The 25,354-nt window shown below is 55.2% G+C and overlaps 1 protein-coding gene across 2 annotated transcripts in view; it reads right to left on the minus strand.

Moving 5' to 3' along the window:
• CREB3L1 (cAMP responsive element binding protein 3 like 1) overlaps positions 1-23,490 on the minus strand; it is a 35,646-nt gene extending 12,156 nt beyond the window's left edge. The window contains exons 1-3 of one of the 2 annotated variants that reach the window (XM_081798215.1): positions 22,910-23,490; positions 4,107-4,335; positions 1,545-1,729 (exon numbers count right to left, since the gene is read on the minus strand). In XM_081798215.1, coding sequence (XP_081654341.1) covers positions 1,545-1,729; positions 4,107-4,335; positions 22,910-23,011 — 516 coding nt within the window. In that variant the 5' untranslated portion in view covers positions 23,012-23,490. The remainder of the gene's footprint in view (positions 1-1,544; positions 1,730-4,106; positions 4,336-22,909) is intronic. The other variant, XM_081798214.1, reaches the window with a different exon arrangement.
• Between the last annotated feature and the right edge of the window lie 1,864 nt (positions 23,491-25,354).

Raw genomic sequence — 25,354 nt, forward strand, 5'->3', positions numbered from 1 at the left:
AGTCTCCCCTCTGGGTCCACAGCCAGCAGAGAGAGGCCATGATATTGTGGTTGGAACACAGAATCTCCAATGTAGGCAGATGAGTAAGAATCACAGAAGGTTCAAGTTGGCAGGGACCTTGGAGATTCTCTGGTCTACATCCCAGCTCAGCCCTCAAAGTGACAGGGAGGGCACTGTGACGCAGAAGGGTGGGTCACCCAGCCCATTACTGACAATGCCAACTTCTGGTTCCTGTGCCTTCCACAAGAGCATCGTGATCTCCCTAGAGTGGGAAGCGTGGGCTTCCAGGTCTTGTAGGCCAAGTTTGGAATGCAGTTCATTATTTCTGCGTGTGGGATTTTTTGTTTTGTTTTAGAGAGGGGGAGAGAGGTGGGGGAGGGGCAGAGAGAGGGAGAGAGAGAATCTTAAGCAGGCTTGATCTCACATCCCCGAGATCATGACCTGAGCCGAAACCGACAGTTGGATGCTAAACCAACTGAGCCACCCAAGCGCCCTGCAGCTCATTATTTCTGACGGTGTGATTCTGGGCAAGTCGCTTAGCTCCTTGAGCCTCATTTTCCCTCTCTGAGGCATGTGCCCAACCTCCCAGGACTCTGGCGGCTGCTGCTGCTACTGCTGCACCTTCCCTTCCTGCTTCGGCAAGGCCCAAGGAGTCGCTGAGCCAGTCTTGGAGATGGTCACAAAAGATCTTCCACCTTTACAGGTGACCCTTGGTCCCCTAGGTCAGTGCAGGGGTGGGGAAGGGCTGATGTTGGCCTTTGGCCGCATGCATTTTGATCAGGTGAGACGTGTGGCCAGCAGGGGGCAGAGCCAGTCAAACCCCCAATCTAGGGATTTTTAAGACGGCCCTTTTATTGTAGACTCAGGGCTTGAAGCCCCTTAGAGGCAGCTCATGCTCCCATTTTACAGATAAGAAAGCTGAGGAAGAAAGAGAAGGTAACACGCCCAGAGCACAAATGAGAGCTAAACTGGGACCCAGGCAGGGCCTGGAGTCTGGGCGTCACATTCCCAGGAGGCTCTTCAGATGTCGACCTTGGATCTAGAGTTGAATGCTGTTATCTATGTCTCATGGGGGGTGATGGGGGGGCTGACCTGAGCGTATGAGGTAAAAAATATCGATCTCACAAACATATACAATTGAAATATTGACAATGGTTGTATTCTCATTTTGGTCATTCTTTTTAAAAATCCTGACACTTTGAGACAGCTATCTGACCTGCGCTCTCTCCGTCTCTGAGACCCTGGACCGGGCCCCTGATGCCCAGCTCTGCCAGGGCCCCCGTCAGCTTCCTTCGGCACGCAGTGAGGGGCCCAGCTTACTTCGAGGGTGCTATGGATTGTTCCCATTCTAGGACGGCCAAGGGGCGGCCCAAGGGGTAGGCAGAGGCCTGGTCCAGGAGTTCTGACCCTCAGCTCCCAGGGTCACATTGTTCCCAGGCCACACAGCCCTGGGCTACACAGGGCTTTGAAGGCCTCTTCCCACAGAGACCCCCGCCTCCCCCGGCCTCCCTCCCTCAGCCCCTGGGAACAGTCCCCAGGCTCACCTGGTGGGGGACGGGCAGCCTGGACAGGGGGCTGAGGCCCAGCAGCGGCGTGGTGGCCATGGCCGCCGCAGCGGCCATGGCCGAGGAGGCGGCCAGAGGGTCCACGGGCAGCTCCGGGCTCTGCTCCTGCTTCACCATGACGGAGCACAGTTTGTGTCCCAGCACCCATGCTCCATGTTCCACGTCTGGGGAAGGGGGCAGGACCAGGCTCAGGGGACTCCCCGAGCAGAGGGCTCTGCCGCCCTCCTCCCGCCGGGAGCTGCTCTAGCCTGGGCTGAGGAGAGATGGTAGTGTACAAGCAGGCAAGGGCAGAGAGGGGCGCCGGGTGAGGTAGGCTGGGGCCAGAAGAGGTGGGGCATCTTCTTTACTCTGCAGCTCACAGGAGCAGGCGTGGACAACAGATCTGGACCCCTCCTGACTGGCCGTGTGACCTTAGGTAGGTTGCTTAACCTCTCTGAGCCTTAGCTTCTTCATCTGTAAAAGTGCCTGACAAGAAGTAAATGCTCAATAAATGCTAGCTATTGTTAACACAATGACTGCTAGTCAGTGAACATTTGCCGAGCACCGTGCTAGGCGGTGGGGGACCTGGTGAGAGTCGCAAGCAGTTTTAGTGCTGCTGAAATGCAGAGGGAAGGGGAAGGTGGGCCCAGAGAGGCCAGCAGGGGTAGCGTGGCCTTGGAGACTGGGCTCACAGCTGCGACTTTGTCCTAAAGGTAATGAGGGAAGCGCTGAAGGGTTTTAAGCACGCTCAGATTTGTAACGTCGAAAAAAATCATGTTGTGTTTATGTGGAGACAGGCCTGACTGCAGGCAAGGTGGAGGCCGGGAGACTCGCAGGAGGCTGGTGACAGTCCAGTGAGAGAAGATGAAGCCTGAGCAAAGGAAGTGACAGTGGGGATGGAGAGGAAGGGACGTGCTGGAGACAAATTCAGAAGGGAGGATCCACAGGACCTGGTGACGGGGTGGGGTGTGTGTGTGTGTGAGGAGGTGGGGGTGGGGAGGGCATGTGCGTGGTGAGATGTGATGATCAGGTTTCCCAGGGTAGTGTCCACTTCCTGCCTTCTTACTGAGGCTCCTGGCCCCATCTGGGCCACAGGGCTGGCAGGCATCACCCCTTTTCCTGATGGGTGCCTACAGTCCTGCACTCCAAGTCAGCCCTGCAAGCCCCAGGCAGTGGTGAGGTGAGGCGGGGGTCTGGGGAGCCAATATGCAAGGGAAGGGCCAGGGCGCTCTGGCCTTTGGGGCCCGCTGTGGGTAGAGAGAGGGGGTCAGTGGTGCCTGGTCCCACCTCAGAGACGAGGCCCCACCCTGCTGGGAGCCTGAGCACCCCAGCTCTGGGCCACAGGCTGCCCCAGGGCTCCAGGAACACCCACAATCTTCCCAAATTACAGGGCCAGCTGTCCAGCCTCCGGGAAGCTGCCCCTGCAAAGGGCCCAGAGACAAATTGCTCTAAAAATAGACTTGGGGTGGCCGAGGAGCTGCTGGGCTGGCCCAGCGGGGGTGGATGGAGAACCTACCATGGGAGGAGGTCCACCCCACATGCTGCCTGCCCCTCCCCTCCCTGTCCCCGCCTGAGGACACGCGGACGTGACTTCCAGAAGCTTGGCTGAGAGGCCAGGGCACGCAGGGAAGCTAAGACCTCAGCAGCCCCAGCCCTGAAGCCATTTAACCCCCAGACGGAGTCCCTGCCCTCACAGGGGTGAGCGGGGTGGGGTGCAGAGTCCCAGCTCTGCCCCGGGGAATCTCAAAGACCGTCAGAAGCAGCACACAGTTGTTGAGCTGAGTGAGGCTCTCAGCCCTTGCTACATACGACTTCTTTTATCCCTCTCAATAATCCTATGGGGCAGGCACTATTATTCTCCCCATTTAATAGATGAGAATATCAAGAAACTCATTCAAGACCACTGTCCTCTGAAGAGAAAGAGGAATTAAAAATGCTGTTCATTGTGCTAGCCACTCGAGTATTACCAGGACTTTTATACGTACAATGAAAATAGCCACTAATTCTTCTTACATATTATGTGCTGGGCACTGAACTGGGTACTTTATGTATAGATTTAAAAACCCTGGCCAGAATTCCTATGACACATATATTACCTTCATTTCATAATTGCGGAAACAGGGGCCAGGGGGATGAAGCAACTTGCTCGAGACCACATGGCAGCACGTGGAGGTGACGCCTCATGATGCACAGCGAAGCCCGTTTGGGTCCACACCCCGTACCCTGCCGGCCCTCGAGGGGGGCGAATGTGGTGGCAGCAAGGGTTTGCAGTTTAGCAGCAAGGGGCTCACTTGCTCCCAAGTCCTCACCAAGCATTTTACCGTGTGTGTGACCTGGACCCCTCGGCTTTCCTGAAGCCTCGTTTTTCCGAGGAGGGGAAGAAGCTTTTGAGGGACCAGAGCGGGGGGCACTGCAGGCTGAGATGCCCAGGGGCTCCCAGAGGAGTCACCCCAAACACCTCTTGGAGGAGTGCTACCTCCTGCCTTTTTGTTCTCTCTCATATCACACCTTCCTGGGCCTTCTGGGTCTGGGCTGGCCCAGGGTCCTTCTACCCTTTCTTACCTTGGGTGGTGTCCTCCATCTTGATGGGCACAAGGGGGCTCTGAGGCGCCGAGTCACCGCTCAGGGAGTAGCTGTGCTCAGCCTGGATGCCTGGTGTGGGGGAGTCCAGTTCCATGTCCAGTAGAGGGCTCTTCTCGTCCAGCACGGGGTCATCGAAGAAACTGCTGAACAGATCGTTGGAGAAGTCCTCCATGTTCTCCGCAAAGTGGTCCAGGTGCTCCGGGAAGTGCTAGGGGAGGAGGAGGGGCATGGGGGTGGTCAGCGGAGGCTGGGAAGGGGGCGCAGATGCTGCTGGGGTGGGGCCCCTAGGCCTGCCACCACCACCACCGTCACCACAGCCTCTCCATTATTCTTCCCTCCATCATTAAGGCCACCACCGTCCCCACTACCCATATCCCCAGGACCAGCTGTTGTCACTTCTATCACGGCTGGCACTGCTGCACCCCCGCCTCTCCCTCCACCCCCCGCTGCCATCTCCAGCCTCACTGTCATTATCCTCAAGGGTGAGCTGGGGAGGGCTCAAGAGCATCCCCGGAGCAGGCAACAGACTACCAGGCTCTCATTCTGGCCCTGTGACCTTGGTTCAATCGCTCAGACCGCCTGAGTCTGTTTCTCCGTCTGCCCTACTTCATGGGAAGACTAAGGAAAGAGTGTGTGTCTACGCCAGCAAGTTCACATCCCAAAGGCAATACTGGTGACTTTCATATCTTTTGCTCGAGTGCAAGGTGGTGGGATTATCAAGGCTGCTCCTCCCCTCATTAGCACAGTCCTCACCTGTCCTCATGCTTCCAGACTCTCCGCTTTCCAAGACTTTCTTTACGCCAAGAGATTAGGCTCTGAAGCCATGTTACTTGGGTTCGAATCCTGACCTTGATACTTCCAGCTATGACTCAGTGCTGATGAGACTGTGGGTGGTGACTCATTAATGGGTTGTGAAATCAATCTAGTAGGTCACAACCAGGATTTAAGAAAAAGTGAAACAGAAAAAAAATAAGAGTAGAAAACACCAGACTGCACTTCACATAGTGAAATTAAATACCTGGTGAGGTTTTCGTCCCAGTTGTGTGTGTGTGTGTGTGTGGACTCAGTAATGAAGTAAAATACATTTCTTAGAAACAAAAAAGTCTGAAAAATAATCGTCTCTGAGATCTTGGGAAAGTTAATTAACCTCTCCCTGCTTCATTTCCTCCTTTGTACAGTGAGGATGATAATAGTTTCTGTCAGGATTGTTATGAGGATGGCCCTGGGTACATAATACTCAACAAACATTGCGTCTCATTATTAATAAAGCACCCGGTGGCTGGTACATAGTAGGTGCTTATTTTTTTCTCTCTATAGAATTATAAACATGTGCCGATTGAATGCATTTGCTGGTGGGTTGGAAGAGATGGTGGGAGGGGGGGTTGCTTCAGGTCCTGGAGTCCAACCTGGTGAATGGTTAACGACCGGCTTCTGGGGGATTGATTGGTTCAGGGTCAGAGCTGGTGGCCCTTTCTCGCATGGAATACTCAAAGCCTGCCCCAGTCCTGAAGGGGTGAACAGAAAAGCCCTCTGAGAACAAGCTTCAGAATATTTCACTTCTCTGTGCCTCAGTTTCCCTATCTGCAAAGGGGAAATAATAGTTCCACTTCATAGGAACTGTCATGAAGATCATGAAGATTGTTGTCATGAAGATCAAATATTTGTTAGGTGCTTAATACTCACCTTATAGGATTATGAGGGTAAAATGAGTGAAGTACACATACCACTTACACATAGAACACACACACACATTAATGCACGTAGCAGAATGGTGCCTAGTATGTAGTGAGTACTCAATGGTTGTTAGCCATTATTAGTATGAAAACTGCAGCTACTCAAAGCCAAACTCCGGGCTTGAGCTGAGTTGAGCTGAAGAATGATCAAAGAATCAAGGACAAAATAAATGCAGAAACCCATTGACTCAGGTACTCTCTCCCCTTTCCCCAGTTTGCCAGAACTTATCATCTACCCTACATTTTTACTGTGATTTTATTTTATTTTATTTTTTAAATATTTTATTTATTTACTTGAGAGAGAGAATGAGAGCACGAGAGGGAAGAGGGTCAGAGGGAGAAGCAGACCCCCCGCTGAGCAGGGAGCCCGACGCGGGACTCGATCCCGGGCCTCCAGGATCATGACCTGAGCCTAAGGCAGTCGCTTAGCCAACTGAGCCACCCAGGCGCCCTTACTGTGATTTTAACCTTCCGGAGTGCTTTAAAAAGCACGACTTTAGTTAATCCTCACGATTACCCAATGAGATAAGGAAGTTGCATATCTGCATTTGACATATAGGGAAACTGAGGCCCAGGAAAGCCAAGTACAACAGGGAAGTGTCCACAACCCCTCATTGCCCAGTCCTTCCCCAACTGTAGGAGACATTCCTCTGTTCAAGAACTGCCTGTTGGCCAGACTGAAAACTCCCTGAGGCAGGATCTATATCTTGTTCACCTGCTGAATCCCAGCACCTGGCCCATGATAACTATTGTTGCAGGGACATGGCCTTGTACCCCAGAGGGCAATGCCATCAGCATGTCAGTTGTTCATCAGGGCCTGGGCTGAGGCAGTACCAGGAGATACTAGTACTAAACACATCTCTAAGAATAACTGTGATCCCACACTAAGGCCATTTACAGGGTACCCCCCCCAATCATCCAGCCAGCCCCAGGCAGGATTGTGCTAGCTACACCCTCTGCAGGGCCTGGGCCAGCCCAGCTGGGGGCGCTTTGCCCCTGCTCTCTCTCTCTCAGGGTCTCTCAGAGGCCTGGTGTGGGGCCCAGTGGGAGGGTGTTGTGAGGAAGGAGGGCAGTGAGTCAGCCGCTAAGGTATTCCTCCAGCAGCTGCTTCTCAGGCGATAAGGGTTTGCCAAGCCCTTTCCTGGGGCCTGGGAGAGGAGAAATGCTTCCTCCAGTCTGGGCTGGGGTCCCTGAAGGCCTTAACTCCAGGCAGATGAGCCAGGTCCTTCTAAGAGACCCCTTTCGGGGTGTCCACAGAAACCTGCTCAGGGAGCTCAGCTGGCCCCCTTTTGTGGGCAGCCCCCACCTGCTGGAAATGGCAGCCAAGACCCAGCAGGATGGAGCTTCCAGAGGATGGGAGCCAAGTGGAAGGGGAGGGCGGCCAAGGGGCAGGCAGGGTGGGAGTGGAGGACACTCAGAAAACCCAGTCCTCTTTGCTCAGGGCTTCCTTGTGTGCTGGTCGGACCCCCCGTTGGCAGTGGTGGGCATGTCTCATCACCTCCAGGCTAACCTCCTGCTCATGGAAGCAGGCCAGAAGGGACTCCCTTCAGAGAGTTTTGTAGCCTGATTTCTATCTGGTGCCTGGCTTCTCAAAGCAGCTCAGTTATGGCTGATTGATACCATCACATTAGAGACAGAAGGGACCTGAGAAAGCCCATGGCCCTCCCTCTTGTTCCTCTCACCCCATTTCCTAATGAAGAAACCAAGGTCCAGAGAGGGAAAGAGGCCTACCCAGGGTCACACAGTGAGTTGGTGATGTTGAGGGAGGGGGTCCTCTGAAGCTGAGGCTGCACAGGAATGGGGGTCACCTTCTTGTCCTCTCACTTCTTCCACGGTACCCACCCTCCCCCAACTTTGGAAAGCCCACTCTGGGGATCTCAGGCCTCCTCAGCTCCAGCATGCCCAGGTTCCCCCCCAACCACACCCAGCTCTACCTCTAGTTCACACGCTAGAAGCTGAGGTTTCACTACTATCGGAAGGAAATTATTGCCCTGGGGGAGGAAGGGGGGTCTTAATCTGTTACAGAACCTGGACTGGATCGTCTGACGGAGGAACCAAGCAGCACTCGGAGATCTTGGAGGATAGGAGGTTTATTTAACGCTGGCGGGCTCAGAGGAGAATGATCTCCAAAGGTCTGTGCCCGGAGCACAAAGGGGGTAATTTATACACTTTTACTTCCGTGTATGTGGCACTTTCCCGCGCCGGGCAGGCGGGGCAGGAGGGAAAACCCCGAACGGCCCGGGACTGGGATTCCCTAGCTGGCTTGGTCGGCCACCTTAGAACACAGATTTCCCTTATCAAATCTATAAACAGCAGGGGGTCGTGGGTCAACGTTCAGAGGGGGATAGGGTTCCATGGGGCTGGTGAACCTTCTGGGGTGCCTTTCCAGGCAACCGGGATGGGAAGCCAGAGAAGGAAATATTATGATTTGTTTCCCTCCTCGTTAAAGACTTTTTCCTACAGTCATGCCAACATAAGCTCCTTCTCGGAGGCCACGCGCAGTTAGCCCCGGCTTCTCTCTCTCTCTCTCTCTCTCCCTCTCTCGCGGAGAGGTCTCGGACTCTGCTGCTCGCAGCCCCCCCCGCCCCGCGCACACCTCTCCTAGCGGCGCCCGCTCCCGGAGCCCGGGCTCAGCCGCCAGCCCTTTAAATGTAAAGAAGGAGCGGTCCCACGAGCCGCTCGCGGCCCGCCAGAGGTTAACGCCTGCGCACCGGGGCGGCCCCGCGCCGGAGTCAGGCCTGCTCATTGGTGCGGCCCGCGGAGCTCCTGACCAATGGGAGGAGGCTGCGGGCAGCCGGCGGCGGCGGCGGCGGCGGGGCGCGAGCGAGGAGCGTTCTCCGTTTCGCGCACCGCGGGGGCGTGGGAAGGGCCCGGAGCGCTAGGTCCGGCTGTGTGTCCTTTTCTGCGGCAGAGGCACGGACGGCCCCTTGGAGCTTCCAGGGGGCCGGCAGCCCCACGCAGTCCCAGACCCTTATGAGTTGCACGGCCCCCGAGCAAGCGGGGGGAAGTGGAGAGGGAGGGTCTCTTCGGAAGTCCCCGGCTCGCAGGGGAGGCCGAGCCGCAATTCTTATGTCCCTTGGCGGCTCTTCCAGCTCAGCTCCTTCCGTCCCTCTGCGAACAGTCCTACCACAGGGCGCAGTGACGGGGCAGCGGGTCCTTGGTCGTGCGGGGAGTGGGAACGCTCCTGGGGCGGTAACAGGACCATCTGAAGCTCCTCTCAGTTCCCCTCCCGTAATTTCTCCACTGGGATCAATGCAGAGAGAGGGCAAAGCTCTGGGAGTGCAGCTGTCTGAGAGGGTGTGTGGGAGAAAGTTCTCCCCAGACCTGGGGCAGCCTCAGAGCGCCCCCTTCCCTCCGCCCCTAGCCCCACGGCGCGTGCACCCCGGGCCCTGACTTCTGCCTCTCCCCTCGCCCGCGCTGATTCAGTCTGTGCTTGGGGAAAGGAGGGAGGAGACCAGAGTGGGTCCAGGCTGAGCTGTGGGATAAGGAGTGGGAGGGGGGAATCCCGAGCCCGGACATTCCTTCCGAGAGTGAGCTCTGGGGAGAGATGGGAGGAGAGTCCTCTCACATTTCCTTCCCTCCCCCACAGACTGGGCCACATGCCCCCCTCCCTCCCCATACTGACCCATACATTCCGGGACGGTTACTTGCCTCGTGGTCACTAGAAAATCGACCCCATTTCAAGCTGAAGGGCCACGAGTCTGAGTCAGTGCTGTGCCCTGAGTGTGTGGATATGTGTGTGTGGGGGGGGGAGGGGTAGGCTCAAGGGAGACAAGGAGGGACTTAGGGGAGGGGAGGTGGGCCCCTGGGTATCCAGTTGTCAGGCCCTCCCTGTTCTTAAGCATCACCATCCAGGCATTTGGGGGCCCCCTTCCCAGAGCCAGAATCAGAGGTTGTCCTGTGAAGGGAAAAAGGCCCTGGACTCAGACTCTGGAGGCCCCAGTTCAAGATCCAGCTGTGTTCTGGGGCAGACCTGGGCAGGGGCAGGTGGTGTCTCCTGGCCAGGTCTCAGTTACCCCATCTGTTATAGACCGTGTTCCTGAGGCAGGGGTGGCAGGCAGGGACAGGGTGAAGTGAACTAGTCTTCAGAGAGTGGGCTCTTTTCCTCTGTCCTGGCCTCCCTGGGGACTGGGAAGGGATGGAGCCAGTTCTCCGGTCCCTGGAGCCAGTCCTCCGGTCCCTGGAGCCAGTCCTCCGGTCCCTGGAGCCAGTCCCTGAGCCTTCCTGGCAACGGCATGGGGGTTAAGGGGGGCGCATTGTTCCAACCTCCAACCTCACTCTCATCCCCCATTCCCCACAGGCCCACGGAAGGCGGCTGCTGAGGTTTCATATTTTCCCTCTACCGAACTATTCACCACAGAGCCCAAGTCCAAATAAGCAGAAATGCTTCTCTCTGTGTGTATGTGTGTGCATACGTGTGCGTGCGCTACACAGACATGGGCTGTGAGGTTCCTTCTTACACGGGGAAACACCACTTTTCTGATACCACACAACGTGAGATCCACATCCACGGACACATTCCACATACAGCCTGGCACACACCCACTCAGGGGCTCCCCTAGGCTGACACCGGTAGGCACTAAACACAGCCCCAACAAGGACGCCCTCCTCAGGTGTGATCAGATGGACACACATTCTCCTGGACACACACACACAAACGTGCAGCCACCCCAGAGATGGTTAGACACGGCCCTGCACCCTCTCACTTGAACACACACAACATGTCACACCACCACAGAACTAAATGCTGACTGCGCCAACCCACATGCATGAGTCATATGACCCCCAGCGAGGGAGCTTTGGGAGTCCCAGGCTCGCCAGGGGCTGGGACAGTGAGGGCTGGGACTGGAGGAGGGGATGACACGGGGACTGAGCTTTTCCATGTGTGTGCTGGAGAAAGGAAGGGAGAGCGGAACACGCAGGCTGGCACCCACCACAGGCTGCTTCTGTGTGCGCTGCAGGGCGTGGGGAGGGCATGCACGTTCTCCATAGCCCCCAGCCCTGTTGGTCTGGCTCTCCACTTCCCTCTCCTGACACTGGTAACCCTTCCCTAGCCAGGCCGCAGATCCCTCAGGAGAGTGGAGAGCTGGCCTGCAGGTTCCTGGCCAGCCCCTGGCATCTTCCAACCAGGCGGCCCATGTACTGTGGCCCAACCCTGGGGTTAGTGCCAGGTACTGTCTGGGCAGGAGGAAGCGGTGGCAGTGAATGCCGTCGCCCAGGGCTGGGATTAGCTGTGACTGGCACCACTGAGGGCCCAGCAGCCCACAGTCTGGCTGCTGGAGATGTCGATCCGTACACGGTGGCCAGAGGATCCCTGTGGGACAGCTCAGGACACTGAAGACTAAGTGCCAGGGCTGGCACTGGGGACCTCTGGAGAATAAGGGCATCTAATCACAGCCATTTATTCATCACTTATGTATTCGTTCAGTATTTACTAAGCACCTACTACGTGCCCAGGCCTGTGGATATAGAGATGAACAAAGCCCAATTCCTGCTCACAAAAGGCTTTCTGACTAGCGGTGTGAAATACCCCATTGGTGAAGGTAAGTCTAAGGCGTGAACTCTGATAGGTCTCCAGAGCATTCTCCACCTTCCGTTAAGAGGAATCTTCTAGCACATATGACTATGTGACTCTCCTCCTCAGTATCTATCGATGACTCCCTACTGCCCTTAGGATAGTTTCCAGGTCCCTTAGTATAGCTTGAGATGCTCCAGCCATACTGCCTCTATGTCTTGCTGTGTCCAGTTCTCAGGTGTATCTCCAAAGCCTAGCATTGGTCCCAGCACGTGGTGGGTGCTCAGGTGTTTGGCGAGTGACTGCCTGATGGACTGAATGAGTGGGTAAATGAAGGAATGTGCCAGTGAGCTAATGGACTGAGGCCTTTCTTCTGCAGCTGAGCCTCCAGGAATGACAGCCCTGAATTCTGCTTCCATGCCAGCTTGCAAGCTCCTGGCCTCCTTCCCTCAGCTCCTCCCTAGTGGGGCCTATTGTATCCAGGTTGTTGTTTCCCAAGGCTTTTTTGTTCTTAAGCCCCAGACAGACCAGTTCCTGGGGACCAGAGTCCCCCCACCCCCCTCAGTGCCGTAACAGCTGCCCCCAGGGTTTGACTAGGCCCAAGAGTAGCAGCAGAGCCCCGCGGCCACCCAGCCAAGCCGCGCTCGGGAACCCTGGCCAGCTGGAAGGCCCTCCTCAGCTGGAGCCTGCCACCCGGCTCTGGCTGGAATTCCCTTGGCCTCTTCCCTCTCTCCAGTGCACTCAGCGTTCGGCCTCTGGCTTCCTCAGCTGTCCCGGACTGTCTGAGTTGTCCTCAGGTTTTATTTTTGGAAGAAGCTGCATTCTCTCTCCTTATTTACTCCTTTCCTTCAGGGAAGGTGTGGGACCCCTGGGTTCGGCTGGGGATCAGGCTGTGGCTCTAGCCTCAGGGGTTTGGACCTCACTGGGACTCCAAGGGAGGGGACCTCCAAAGACTCCTGACGCATCAGATGCTTCAAAGCCAGCTGCCTCTGTTCTCCTCCCCCCCACCCAGTGTGTGACTAATGCTTGCCCCTGCCCTTCTTGAAGAGCCCCACAACAGCCAAAAAAAATCATCACCATTTTCGAGCTGAAAAGAATTCTGGCATCACTGGGTCCATCCCCTTTTATTGACAGAGGCAATGTACTTCAACGGTTAAGAGCAAGGGAGGCAGACTGATGATCCAGTTCTAATCCTGGCTCTGCTACTTACTGTGTAGCCTTGGGCAACATTCTTAACCTCTCTGAGCCCCAGTCTCGGCTCTAAAATAGGGGTACTGATCTCTAACTACTAGGTTGGCTGTGAGGTTTCAATAAAGGATGACATTTGTAAAGTGCCTGACACAACGCAGGATGCGTGGAAGGGTCTCACTGACCTGGAGCTGGTATTATTACTATTATTATTATTACAGAGAGGAAAACGGAGAGCCAGGGAAGGGAGGGGACTTGCTCAGGATCACACAGCTTGAGGGAAGCGGCCATTTCCAGAGTCTTTCCTCTGTCTCGATCTCCCTTCCAAGGAGAAGGGAGGGACTGGCATCAGCCTCAAAGAGGAATCTCCTTGAGTCCTAGCCACATGGGCAAACCCCTGGGTCTTTGGTGTGGGCCTCCTACCGCCATGCCCAGGCCCTCCTCCGGGGCAGGCGTTTCCTCCAGGGCCTCAGTGGCCTCGTTCTTGCTCACTGGGGATGAAGGGTCTGGGGAGGAGACCCCCGCACTCAGCCCCAAGGTGGACCTCAGGCCAGCGGGACTCTGTGAGGAGAGGGGAGTGCTGGGTCCTGACATCACAGGGTAGAGAAGCTGGAGCTACAGCCATGCAGGCCAGCTGGGGCCCTTCCAGCACGTCCAGATGTCTCAGGAATGTGCTGAGCTGGGAACTACCTCGCTCCTTCCCTCACCACCCCCAACCCCTCATCCCCTCATATACTTGCTCAAGCTCTGCCTTCGCCCCACCCCCTCTACCCTTTCTCTTTCATCTCTCCCCAGGAGGGCCTCCTGTCCATGGTCCCTCTGGTACCTGGCCGCAGTCTGGCTCCCTCTCGGACCTCTTCAGAGGTCATTGAAGGCAGGAGCCCTTCCCCTTCTGCAGACCCCAGGGGCTGACCATGTGGGGTGGGGGGAGATGGGAGCCTGAGCTAACTGGGAGGGGAAAGTTCTGAGCAGACAGTACATGCCAGATCCCAAATGTGGAACTGATTTGCAGCTCTGGGAGAGGAAGGGGTGAAGGCCTTGGGGCAGCGGAGGGCAGGGCTGGGCCTCTTCTCCGGGAGGATGATGAAAGGGGCTCTGGGCATCTCGTCCCAGCTAGCTGGGTGTGAGGGCCAAGGAGGTGAGGGTGCCAGGCTGGGCTGGCCTCAGAAGGAGGGCTCAGATCCTTCTAGAGGGCCCTGGGCCCTACAGGGACATACCTTGCCTGAGAGTGGAGGGTCCGGAGCTGCAGGAGGGGTGGGGGAACCCCATTAGGGCCCTGGGGTTGGGCCAGGAGGAAGGACTCGGTTCAGGCTAGAGCTCTCAGCCCTGAAGAGGGAAGCCTGTTCTTTTGCGAGGGTGGAGTCGCCTTGGGCCTCTCCAGGTCAGCCTGGCCCGAGGGCTGGGGATGAAAGAGCCTGATGGGAACTGGTACTCCTGGCCCAGAGTGAGAGTCACATCAGGGCACAGGGTGGAAGTCAGAGAAGAGAAGGGACCTGGGCTTAGCTACTGCCTCAGGCTACTCCGGACTCAGGGAGGGCCCACAGTCCTCTCTCCCTTTGGGCAGGGTCCCTCAGCATCCAGGCAGGCTGACAGCAGATTCCTAATGAACCCTAGACCTCCTAGCACTGAGACAGTTCAGAGTTGTGGGGACCACAACTTTGTCTAGCTCAGAACTATCACTGGCTCCCTCCTGCCTGATGAAACAACTCCCAGCTCCTAAGCATGACATTCAAGATCTGTTGTACATGCATCTCAACTTACCACTGTAGTTGGAGACCCTCATCTTTCTCTTCCCTCCATCCTAGTTGGATGACCACGCCTAGCTCCTCAAAACTGCTGTGAGCTCCATTGCCCCAGGGCCTTTGCTTATACCATTCCTTGTGTCTGGAATGCCTTTGCCCTTTATCTCTTCATTCCAACTCCTATCATCCCTTAAGGCCCAATTAAAATGCCACTTCCACTAGGAAGCCTTCCTTGGTTGCCCACCTGTACCACCTGATGTCCCTCTTGAACCGCTATAGCACTTATAGATTGTTGAGTTACTGGTCAGTATCATGCCTTGAACTCTAAGTAGGCACAATGGGACCCATCTCTCCTTCTGAACTTTTATCTCCTTGAGGGTAGGATGCAGGATGGAGTTCATCCTTGAACCCTCTGCTGGGCCTTACACAGGGCCTAGCATATAGTATGCCTAATAATGAAAATAATAATAATAACAGCTAATGTTTATGTCCCAGGCACTGTTGTAGCTCCTTCCATGTAGTATCTCATTTAACTTTCAGAAGATAAGGTAGTACCCTCATTTAAAGTTGAGGAAACTGAGGCACAGAGAAGTTAAGCAGCTTCCCCAGGTTCATTCATTTAGCAAGAGGTTGAATCAGGATTTGAACCCAGGCTCTGAATGCAGAGCTCATGCTCTTAAGCAAACTGATTGTTGAAGGAATGGTTGATTTTCTGCTGCCCCATTCTCAACACCCAGTACAGAGCCAGGTACAAACTATGGCTTCAAATTCCATGCAAATGGGTCCCCACTTGGGGCCCCAATGTAGCTCATCCCTGGCCATCCCCTTCCTGAAGCCCAGAAAGAGCCTTAGGAAGGGGGTCTGGCATCTTTTGTCTTTACTTAAAAGAGCCTTCCAGCTCCCAAGAGGTCAGACAGACAGGGAAATAAAATCTCTACAACCAGGGCTCATGAAAGGGATGGAGAAGGTGGGACCTTCCTCCAAGGACTGGCCAATGCTGGGGACCTTCCTTTCAGGCCATGACAACAATAATCAGAATAAAACGAGTGGCAACAACTATGGTTTATGGAGGCCTCACTAGGTGACAGGCACTGTGCTAGGCCTTATCTAACTGAATCCTCATAAGAACCCTATGTTCTATGGTCATACTTTATGGATGAGGAAAATCAGCTGCGAGAGGTTCAGGCACCTGTCCAAGTTCACACAGATGACAAATGGTGAGAGCCAAGATTTGCTCCCAGGTCTGAGCTGTTAAAGGAGACCACTAATGGCCACCACACCCCACCTCTGGTATGTTTTTGAGATATTAGCTATCTGACCTGTGGACTCGCTGTCTGGTCAGGTTGGGTCTGGGAGTAGGCACCAGGTCTCAGGACATTCCTGTTCAGAATCTACCCAGAGTGGAGTGGATTCAGGGTCCCTAGCACACCTCTCCCCCGAACTCATGTGGCTTTGAGAGACCCAGATATTCAGAGCTGGGCCTAGATCTTCAATGGTGCTAGTGAGTACACATGTATCTATTTTATTATCCTTTATTAATTCATATGCATGCACCATATATATTCTTTTACGATACAGAAGTCTAGTATGGTAAATTGAAAGGTAGATGTGGAATTTAGGTTAAAATTCACTATTTCAATAAAAAATAAAATCCACTTTAAAAAAAAGTATCATTAAAGTTGGAAGTGTGGAAGTGTCCTTTCTTCCACTATCTGTTCATCTACCCGTCTATCCATCCATCACCCCTCCCCACTCCTTCCTTGTTTTCCTTCCTTCTATCCATCCAACCGTCCATCCGTCCATCCATCCATCCATCCGTCCATCCGTCCGTCCATCCATCCATCCATCCATCCGTCCATCCATCCCATCCGTCCGTCCATCCGTCCGTCCATGCATCCATCCGTCCGTCCATCCGTCCATCCAGTAAATAAGCATTTCCTCAGCACTCAGTCCCTATAGCTATAACTAGACAACAAAGTAATTGTCTGACGTTCCTGCTCTCAAAGAATTCTCTGTCTAGTTCAGCAGTGAGGAAGCCAAGGCCCAGAGAGGGGAAGTGATTTGCCCGAGGTCACACAGTGAGTTTGGGGAAATGGGGTGAGGAGAGGTGAGGAGAGGTGAGGACGGTCCAGGCAGAGGGGCACACAGTGGGCAAAGGCTTGGGCCTGCCTGCCTCTGAAGCAGGTCCCCTCAGCGGCTGCTTTAAAACTGCCTCCTGGCTCTCCGTGAGGGCCTGAAGAGCCTGCCTTACTCCTCTGCTGCTTTCATTTTTGTTTTCCTTTTGGAAGGGGAAAAGGGGGACAGCTGCTGCTGTCCACAGCCCAGATGTGTCAGCCTCTCTGGGATGGGTGAAATGGTGCCTGGGCCAAGAACCAAGGGCCAAGGAAGCTGCAGTGAGGGCTCAGTCCCGGGAGAGTTGGGAGAGGACTCACAGCAAAGCTGGCAGCAGGGAAGCCCATTATTGCCCCAGTGCTCAAGTTGACCTTGTTGGTGATATGCTATGTCTAGGTCATGGAGATCAGACTCTGACATTCCAAGGAAATCGATCCCTTTGACCTATTTTCTGTGACGGTCAGAGTTCTGGACCATCTCTTGCACCTCCCAGCCTCTCCTGAACCAGACGCCCCCACCCTTACCTTCTCCCCCATCCTGGTCAAGGGTCCTGCCACTTATTCTGACTTCCCCTCGTCTGCTTGAGGGGGTTACACAGTGTCCCAGCCAAAGCAATGTTCATGGTCTTGACTTAACTCCACCCAAATCTTCCTCCTCTATCCTGCCCCCTGGAGCGCAGAGACTTCCAGAAGAACAGCTTGTTCTCCAGCACCTGGAGCTGGTTTCTTGAGGGAGGTTCGGGGGCAAGCCAGGTCCCAGAGAGGGATGCTCCGGGAGGGCCTCTGTACTGGGATTTGCAGGAGGCACATGGTATGGGGACGGGAAGACACAAGGTGGGGGTGTCCTTGGTCCTCTCCTCTCCTGCCACAGTAGCCAGGCCAGGCCAGGCATATATAGACTCTCCTGGGGAGTCCTGGGAGCTACAGAGAGCGGAGGTCCAAGTTCCCAGGTGGGCTGGGGAGCAGCATCCCAAAGTGAGTCTGAGGACAGGGCACGGGATGGGCTGGGGGGGGTGGCCTCTGCTCGGCTCTCACAGGCCACGCAACCCGCTGGCTCTGCTTCTAATGCTCCGGGCATCCAAGGTGCCCTGACGGTGGCAGTGGGTGAGAGTGAAGGCGGGGCCCCTCTGATATCAGAGAGCCCAAACTTTCCTCGCCCTAGAGAGCAAAGTGCAAACCAGAACGAGAGAGAGAGAGAGAGAGAGAGAGAGAGAAGATGGTTATCTCCCCAACTAGACTCTCTCCATGGGACCCCTGCCTCCTTTCCAAACTCTGCTTTCTTATCTGCACAGGGGACACTGATACCTCTATATGCTCAAAAGAGACAGTGCCTTCCAGCAACTCCTTTGCCAATAGGGATGGGGCCATGAGGGACGGCGTGTGCCAGGTCACCTCCTCTAAGAAACCCTCTGTGACCTCCATCTTGGCTGGACGCTCCTCCTCGGGCACCCGCCCTGCTCTGCTCCATCCAGCGCCCCATGGTGCTGCAGCTTCGCCTCTCTCTCATGGCAGTGGCTGAGGTCGCTATGCATAGTGACCAGCAAGGGGCTCCTTCTGTGCCCATTTGTCAAAGGCCTGGATGCATGTACTGAAGAACGACCAAGCGAAGCCCCAGCTGGTCCAGGGAAGCCGGAGGGACCCCATCGTAGTTTGGGGTACAGACAGCATTTTCGTGGGATCCAGCATCCCCATCACCCTCAGGGCTGGCCAGGCCAGGACCCTGAGAACCCCGGGGCCCCTTCTGGAATGAGCAATACACTTCTCGAACGCTCAGGCCTGTCTTTTAAAAAACATTCTCCCCTTCCCTTCCAGGGACTGCTCTAGTCTGAAGTAATTTTCTCGACAAATACAGTAAATCCTTGAAATGGAGCAAAGTCCACTACAAGGCAACCCAAACTTGGCTCTGTCCTCTGCCTGGGGCCCACCTCAAATAAAGGTGGGCAAAACTCTTATGTCAGGGCGGGATGGTTGGTAAAGAAGTGATGCAGTTGTGCTTCTCTGGAGCTTTCTCAAGTTGGTCTGCTGCATGTGGTAAGGTCCCACGAGCTCTACTTTGGGGCTTTTTGCAATAGTATGGACCAACAGAAAAACGCTGCTTTTCATTGCTCCTGAAATAACATAACTCCACATTTTACGGGACTGAAAATTTTGGACGTGGCTTCTTGTCTCTTATGGCGGAGTTTTACTATATTAAGCACCTATTTGGTACCACAGCACTGGGCTAGGTTTATGGCAATGAACAGAACCGACAGGGTCTCTGTTCTCACGGAACTTGCTTTCTCAGTGGAGGAGATGGACAATAAGCCAATAACAGAGCTCTACACTGGAATGAGGGCTATGAAGACATCAAAGGGCTGAAACAGAAAATGAGAGGGGGCCCCACTTGAGGTGGTCAGGAGCTTGCTCTCAAGAGGTGGCATTTGGACTAAAGAGAATGGGATGGAGAGAACTGGAGGGAAAGCATTCTAGATGTCAGGAACAGTACATGCAAAGGCCCTGAGGCAGGACTAGAAGAGACTTCGTTTGAAGCTGGGTGAGTGTGGATCCAGGAGTCCCAGAGCAACCTGAACAAGAGAAGACTGGGGAAGATGGAAGCCCTAGAGCCAATGTTCAAAGATGAGGCCTAAGCCACAAGTTCAGATCTGCTGTGGGTCAACTAATTATACATTATCCTCCTGCAGGGGCTCCGGGGTTCTGTGCATAGGAGGTGGATGGCTCAAGGCAATGACAACTCCCTGGAAATCATGGCGATCCCTTCCTGAATCTCAGAGACAGTATGGGTTGCAGGATCCTGATGGCTAGGGGCTAAAGCACCCTTTTTCCTCCTCCCTAAAAATATGTGAGGTCTGGGCTGGGCCCATTTAGCCATCCTTGGTTGAGGCCCACTCTGTGTCAAGCACTGTGTTGGGCCCTGGGGATATCGCCGCGAACAAGACAGATAAACCCCTGTCCCAAGGAGCTTGTATCCCAGTGGGGGAGGCAAAAACAAAACAAAATACCCCTGCCCCAAACAAACTCAATGTTTTGGAGGAGGACTAGGTGTCTGGGGAGATCTCCCTTCCTGAGTTGGAGCCCTGAGATTTTGGCTTCCCCACTGATCCTTTTCTAGGGGATTCTACTCTGAGACCAGAGTGCCTTGGCCCTTAGGTCCTCTTTCCTGTTGGTGAGAATTTAAAGAGACACACACACACACACACACATACCCCTCCCCTTTTAGGGGCTGTTAAAGGCCCACACACAGACATAGGAACACCCAAATGCACATACTTCTCTAATCTCCCTAATCCCCCAAGGCCAGGGTGGTGATGGTGGTGGTTCTCTGTTTCCCTATTTAGCTCCAGAGAAGCTGGGCTATGGGCCTGGTTTAGCCCCCACACCTCCCTTCCCCTGGGCTGGTCCCTGGGTCCTAGTCATTCCCACACCTGGCCTCCCCAACTGCTGGAGGTAAATGAATATACTGGGCAAACATCCTTGCAGCTTCCTGCTGCTCCCATCTGAGAAAATAGCACTCCCCTTCCTCCTCCTCCTCCTCCTCCCCACACCCTCCCAGCTGGGGCGTCTCTGGGATCCAAAGCCATTTCTCTCTAGAGAAACTAGAGTCATCCCCTCTCCTTAGCCAGAAGAAGGCAAGAGGCACATAGACCTAATATCTCTATCTGGAGACACAACCTGTTCTCCCTCTGGTCCTTTATCCCAGTTTCCTGAGCACCAGACCCTCTCTCATACCTGCCCAGGGGCTGAAGGATCACAGGATACAGGGGACAAGGGCTCTCCTGTGGTCACATCAGGAACTGTGGGAGGGTGGGGGAGGGAGAGGGAGTAGAAGTCCCGCACATCTGGCAGGAAGCACAGCCCCCTCTGAGGGGTGTCTCCGAGAATCACACGGATAAGCTGGGAACAGCATGAAGGTATCTTCATAGAAGGTAAAAGGAAAGCATCCCTGACCCCTCCAAGCACACTTGACTTGAATTGCATACTCATTCTGTCTCTGCCCAAGCAAATGTGTATTTCTTACAGAGTTGTGTCCAGTGTGAGCATCAGAATTTTGGGTTCTTGCTTTTTGCATGGAGCAACAGACCACACACATTTTCCACATGACGTTATGGTCTTTATCTGGATTTTTAAGCAGGATAGTGAATACCCTGTTCTCCATCTTCTAGACTGAGAAACACACAGACCCTATCCCTTCCCATCCTTACCTTGGAAACATTTCCCTACCCTCATGCAGAATGAAGAGGGAGCTGGGGGTAGGGTTGGTTATGTGGTCCCAGCTGTAAGGGATCTTAGACATCTAAGTGGAGGCACCAGAGAAGGAAAGTGACTTGCTCAAGGTCCCACAGCAACTCGTTGCTGCATAGTTCTTACCACCACCCCATCTAGTTTCTGGAACAAGTTAACTATAGAAACTTACCTGCCAGGCATTTTCCTCCATTAACTTTTAATTAATTTTCTCACCACTATGGGGAAGGATCTATACCTCCATTTTTCAAATGAGGGAACCAAGGCCCAGAGGAAGAAAAGCCACCTGTCTGAACTGCCCAGCTGGCTGGTAGCAGAACAGCCAAGAACCAAATCTCCTGGGAGTTTTTGGTCTCTCCTCTTAGAAATCCTTTCCTCTCTCCCTGCCTGGCCTGGCCCTGCCTAGTTCAAGGTCAGCCCCCAGCAGGGCTTTCCCTCCCCAGTCCCAGTGCTGGATACCACTGTCTAATCCTGCCTCCTTTCCTGTGCTGGACCAAGGCCCAGCTGAGCAGCTGGGGACACAAGGCTGAATGGAGGAGCAGGAAGAGGCTGTAGGCGGCAAGAGTTCATTCAGAAGAAAGCCCCACTCAGCTGCTGAGGGCACTTCACTGTGGTGGTGGGGAGGGCTCTACCACCCGCCTTGGCTGCAAGGCTACACGCTCCAACAAACACCTCTCCCTCTGACCAGTATCTGTTACCAACTCCAGGAGGGGTGTACGGAACCCCCAATCCCTGCCATTTTATTCCTAGGATCTGTGCCAGACCATCCTTAGAAAGACCTGACCCAACCTCTCTCCACTTTATAGACGAAGAAGCAGAGGACCAGGCTCACAGTGGGATGCCCAAGCAGAGGCAGGCCTAGAACCCTGCTCTCCCCACTACCAGCCCAAGTCCTCTCCCCTCCTCCACTTGGCCTGTGTGCCGAAGTGTGCTCCCTTTGACTGGGACCAGGGGCCATCCTCAGAAAGCAGGGTGACCCAGATCTCCCTAATGGAGGGCTGGGAGACCTCACACCCCATGCCTCCCGGTCAGGTTCCTGTCCCTTGGCTTGTTTCAGTCTAGAAGCCTGGGACAACTGAAGTGGAAGTCCAAGATGCCCAATCCTTGAAAGTCTCTGTGCATTTGGCTCTTATCTGGCCAAGTTTATCGTGGTCCCAGGAGCTAGAGGCCAGCCAGCAGAGACCCGTTAGGTGGGGTGTGTGTGTGTGTGTGTGTGTGTGTAGAGAGAGAGAGAGATGGGCAGTTTACTGCACGGGGTGTGTGTGTGGGGGAATCCCACCAGATTCCCCAAATTGTCCACATTTCAACCCAGCAGGCCCTTCTGAACCCAAATATTTTCTTGCGTTTCGGAGCCCATGTCCCTCCCCCCAGAAGGGCTTTAGGGCTGAGCCTGAGAGAGGGAGGAAGGGAGGGAAGAAGAGAGAGAAGCCACGTTTCCTTAGGGAGGGAGGGGAAGAGAGAGAAAGAGAAGGACAAGCTCAGAGACAGAGACAGTCACGAAGACACAGGGAGAGAGACAAGGTCAGGGAGACATGAGGGACAGAGGAACACACCTAGAGACACAGAGATGGGGAGATAGATCTCCCCCCTCCTGAACGATCACCCTGTGCTGCCCTGACCATCTGAGCGTGAGCGTCAGGTCCGTCTTTGGGGAACTCACGGAGCGGCCGCGGCAGAACCCCTAAGTTTCCAGGACTGGCTCAGAACCCGGGTACTGCTCTGGCCCCCCAAGGGGCGTCGGGTCCCTGGCCTTCCGAACACTTCCCTGTGCGCCCCCCAGCGGAGAACCAGTCGCGGAGCCACGGAGGTCCTAAAGGGGGCGCAGGAAGGGGCGCCGCCACTTTGCGCCCAATCTGGTCGGGGAACCTCGGGGGTGGGTGGACGACGGCTAGAAGACGTGGGAGGGGGCAGGATTGGTGTCTCTCGGGGTCATATCCAGGGATCGGCTGGCCCCGACGCCTCGACGTCCCCTTCCCCTAGAAAGCCGAGGTCAATGTATCCGCGGACGGAGCCCCCAGGAGGGGTGCGCATTAGCGCAAGCTCAGAGGCTCCGGTCCGGGTTCGGGGTCTAGGGGGGTGTCGAGGGATCTAGTCTCCGAATCACAGAGCTCTCAACACGTGTCTCTCGGGGACCCTGCACCGAGCCCCCCTCCCCCGCTTCTACCCGGTCCTTCGGGGGGGGGGGAGGTGAGGCAGGCGCGCCGCGAAGAGGGGTGCGGAGTGGTGGAAGGGGGACGTAGACCCTTCGTCTTACCGCATTGTTGAGGAAATCCGACTCGTTCAGGTCCCCCAAGTCCAGGAAGCTGGATCCGGGGAACAGCCTGTCGGCCGGGAAGGGCTCCAAGACCGCGTCCATCGCGGCCGGCTCCGGAGACCCCCCTTGCTTGGGCTTCCCTCACTCCAGGGCGGCGGCGCGCCCGGCCCAGAGCTCCTGCCTGAGCGCCGGCTAGCGGGCGGGGGCAGGTCCGGGGCAAAGCCCCGGGGAGGGGCGGGCGGAGGCGGCGCGGCCCCGGGTAGGGGGCGCCGGGGGCGCGGGGGCCTTAGGGCAGCGGCGCGGAGCTGGCTGGGCTCAGGGGCCCCGGGCGCACCGCGAGCATTTAGCCGACTCCTCCTCCTCCGGCTCCTCCCGGGGCACAGCTGGCTTCCATGGGGAGCCTGGGAGTGGGGCTGAGGGCTTCAGGAGCCCCCCGGACAGGGTGGGAGCGGGGGTGGGGGAGCTAAGCGCTCCCCCGAGACTGGGTGGCTGCCCGGGGCTCTGCTCTCTCTGCGTCTCCCTCTGCACGGCTTCTGTCACTTTCCTCTCTGTGAAACCGGGAACCCCTGGCTGGTTAGCCCAGCTGGCCGAGGCGCCACGCCCCCACATCAATATTCACGATAAATTTCATATTAATGAGAAGGGGGAGCGGCCTGAGGAATGGTCCCTCCTCTTTTAAAGAGACATCTGCAAGCTAATCTTCCTTGCCAAAGTCTCTGTTCTCTGGAAGATCAACGTAGGGGCTTGAAGCAAAATTATCCTGGAGCCAATAACTGTGTTCCTGGAACCTCGGCATCTTGTTGAGGCTTTGCCAACCACTCTCCCAGAAGTTCAGGTGGGAGCTGAGTTATTTCCATTCTTCCAGCCTTATGCTAGAGCCTGAACCAAATCCAAAGTGGGGCAATTCCACCTCATGGGCCCCTCAACAGATCTCTCAGTGGGGAGATTTTTCACATGTCTCCTCCTCCAGGGAGACTTCCTTGGTTTGCAGGCTGGAGCAGTGAGCATCCTAGACACTCGAGAGACACGGTGCTCTTACCTCCGTTGTGGCCTGTCTAATGTGTTATTGTCATTGTTTGCTCACGTGTCTTTGACCCCACCGGACTCTGAGATCCTTCAGGGCAAGGAGTGTATCCAGCTTTCTTGTTTGTTGAAAGGGCCCAGTGAACAGCAGAAATGAGGCGAGGACCCCTCTTCTCATCAGTTGTCCAGTCCCTGTAATGGCTCAGAAGAGCAAGACGTTGAAGAACAGTGGCCATGGAGCTTGCTAGGTGTGGCTGGCTGCACACCCAGGGTCACCGAACACTCCCAGTTCCCCAGGATCCCTTACCTAAGTGGCCTGCTCAGGAGTTCAGCTTAATCTCTTGAAAGGGCTGATAAACAATCACCAGGCACCTGAACAAATGGAGGGAGTGAGAAAGGCACTCCCTCAGAGGGCTGAGCACACGGGGTTCCTGCCCAGAAGTCATTAATAGGATTAAGTGTGTCCTCTCGGTCTGGGGCTTTTAATTAGCTCAGGAACCAAAAAGCCTTTAAGAAGCACAGATGTCATTGCAGTTAAGCCAGAATGTCACCGAAATTGCTCTCAGTGCCAAGGTGGGCACACACCGTGAGGCAGAGATAGAAGCTGTTTGCTTGCCTGGGGCAGGGAGGCAGGCACGTGCTTTCCCTCCATCTCATGACCCAGTTGACAGAGTTCTGGAGAATGAGGTTCTGACCTCCAGGCTGTCACATGACTATTAGCTTCCAGGCCTCCTGGAGAGTTTGTTTCTGAGAAGCTGAGAATATAGCCTGTGCTCTAGGGTTCACCCAGCAGTGCAACTCTGAGCCCTTAGGGTGGGCCAAAAAGCAATCAGTTGACTCTCAAAACAGTGACAGGTAGAATTAGGGTGCTGAGACCATGGGCGTGTTCCCACATGCCTCACATCTGGCCAACTGGGTAACCTTCCAACACCGAGAATGTGGCTGATCCTTTTCCAGGAAGGTGTGGGGGGTGCAGTGTCCGGCTGGGCCAACACACCAGTCTGGGATGGGTGAGCTCGAGGTAGCAGGTGTCTGGGGTCCAGCTCCCCAAGCTGGAGTCCTTGTAGGCCCCCAGGAGGAACAAAAGTGTCCCTCTGCTTGAGGTTGGCTAGAAATTGTGCCTGTGTTCCTCCCAGCCGGCTCTGTAATTAGAGACAGAGGCACCATTTAAGTGATTGGGGAAGATTATATAGTTTTAGATAAATAGGATTAGAGTGTCCTCTCTTTCCTGATTCTTACCCAGGTGAACACCCCAGGAAACCATTGCAAATAATCCTGGGGAGACATTCTGGTTCCGGCACCTCCTGTGGAGCCTGAGAGGCAGGATCTCCCAGGAAAAATCCTGGGGGTAGGGGGAGTGGGGAGGAGGAGAGAAGAGAGAATGGGCCGTGCAGAGCCTGGCACGTAGTAGGAGCATGATCA

Source organism: Leptonychotes weddellii, chromosome 11, assembly GCF_054177405.1.
Source record: "Leptonychotes weddellii isolate Sample4059 chromosome 11, ASM5417740v2, whole genome shotgun sequence".
In the NCBI taxonomy this organism is placed as follows: domain Eukaryota; kingdom Metazoa; phylum Chordata; class Mammalia; order Carnivora; family Phocidae; genus Leptonychotes; species Leptonychotes weddellii.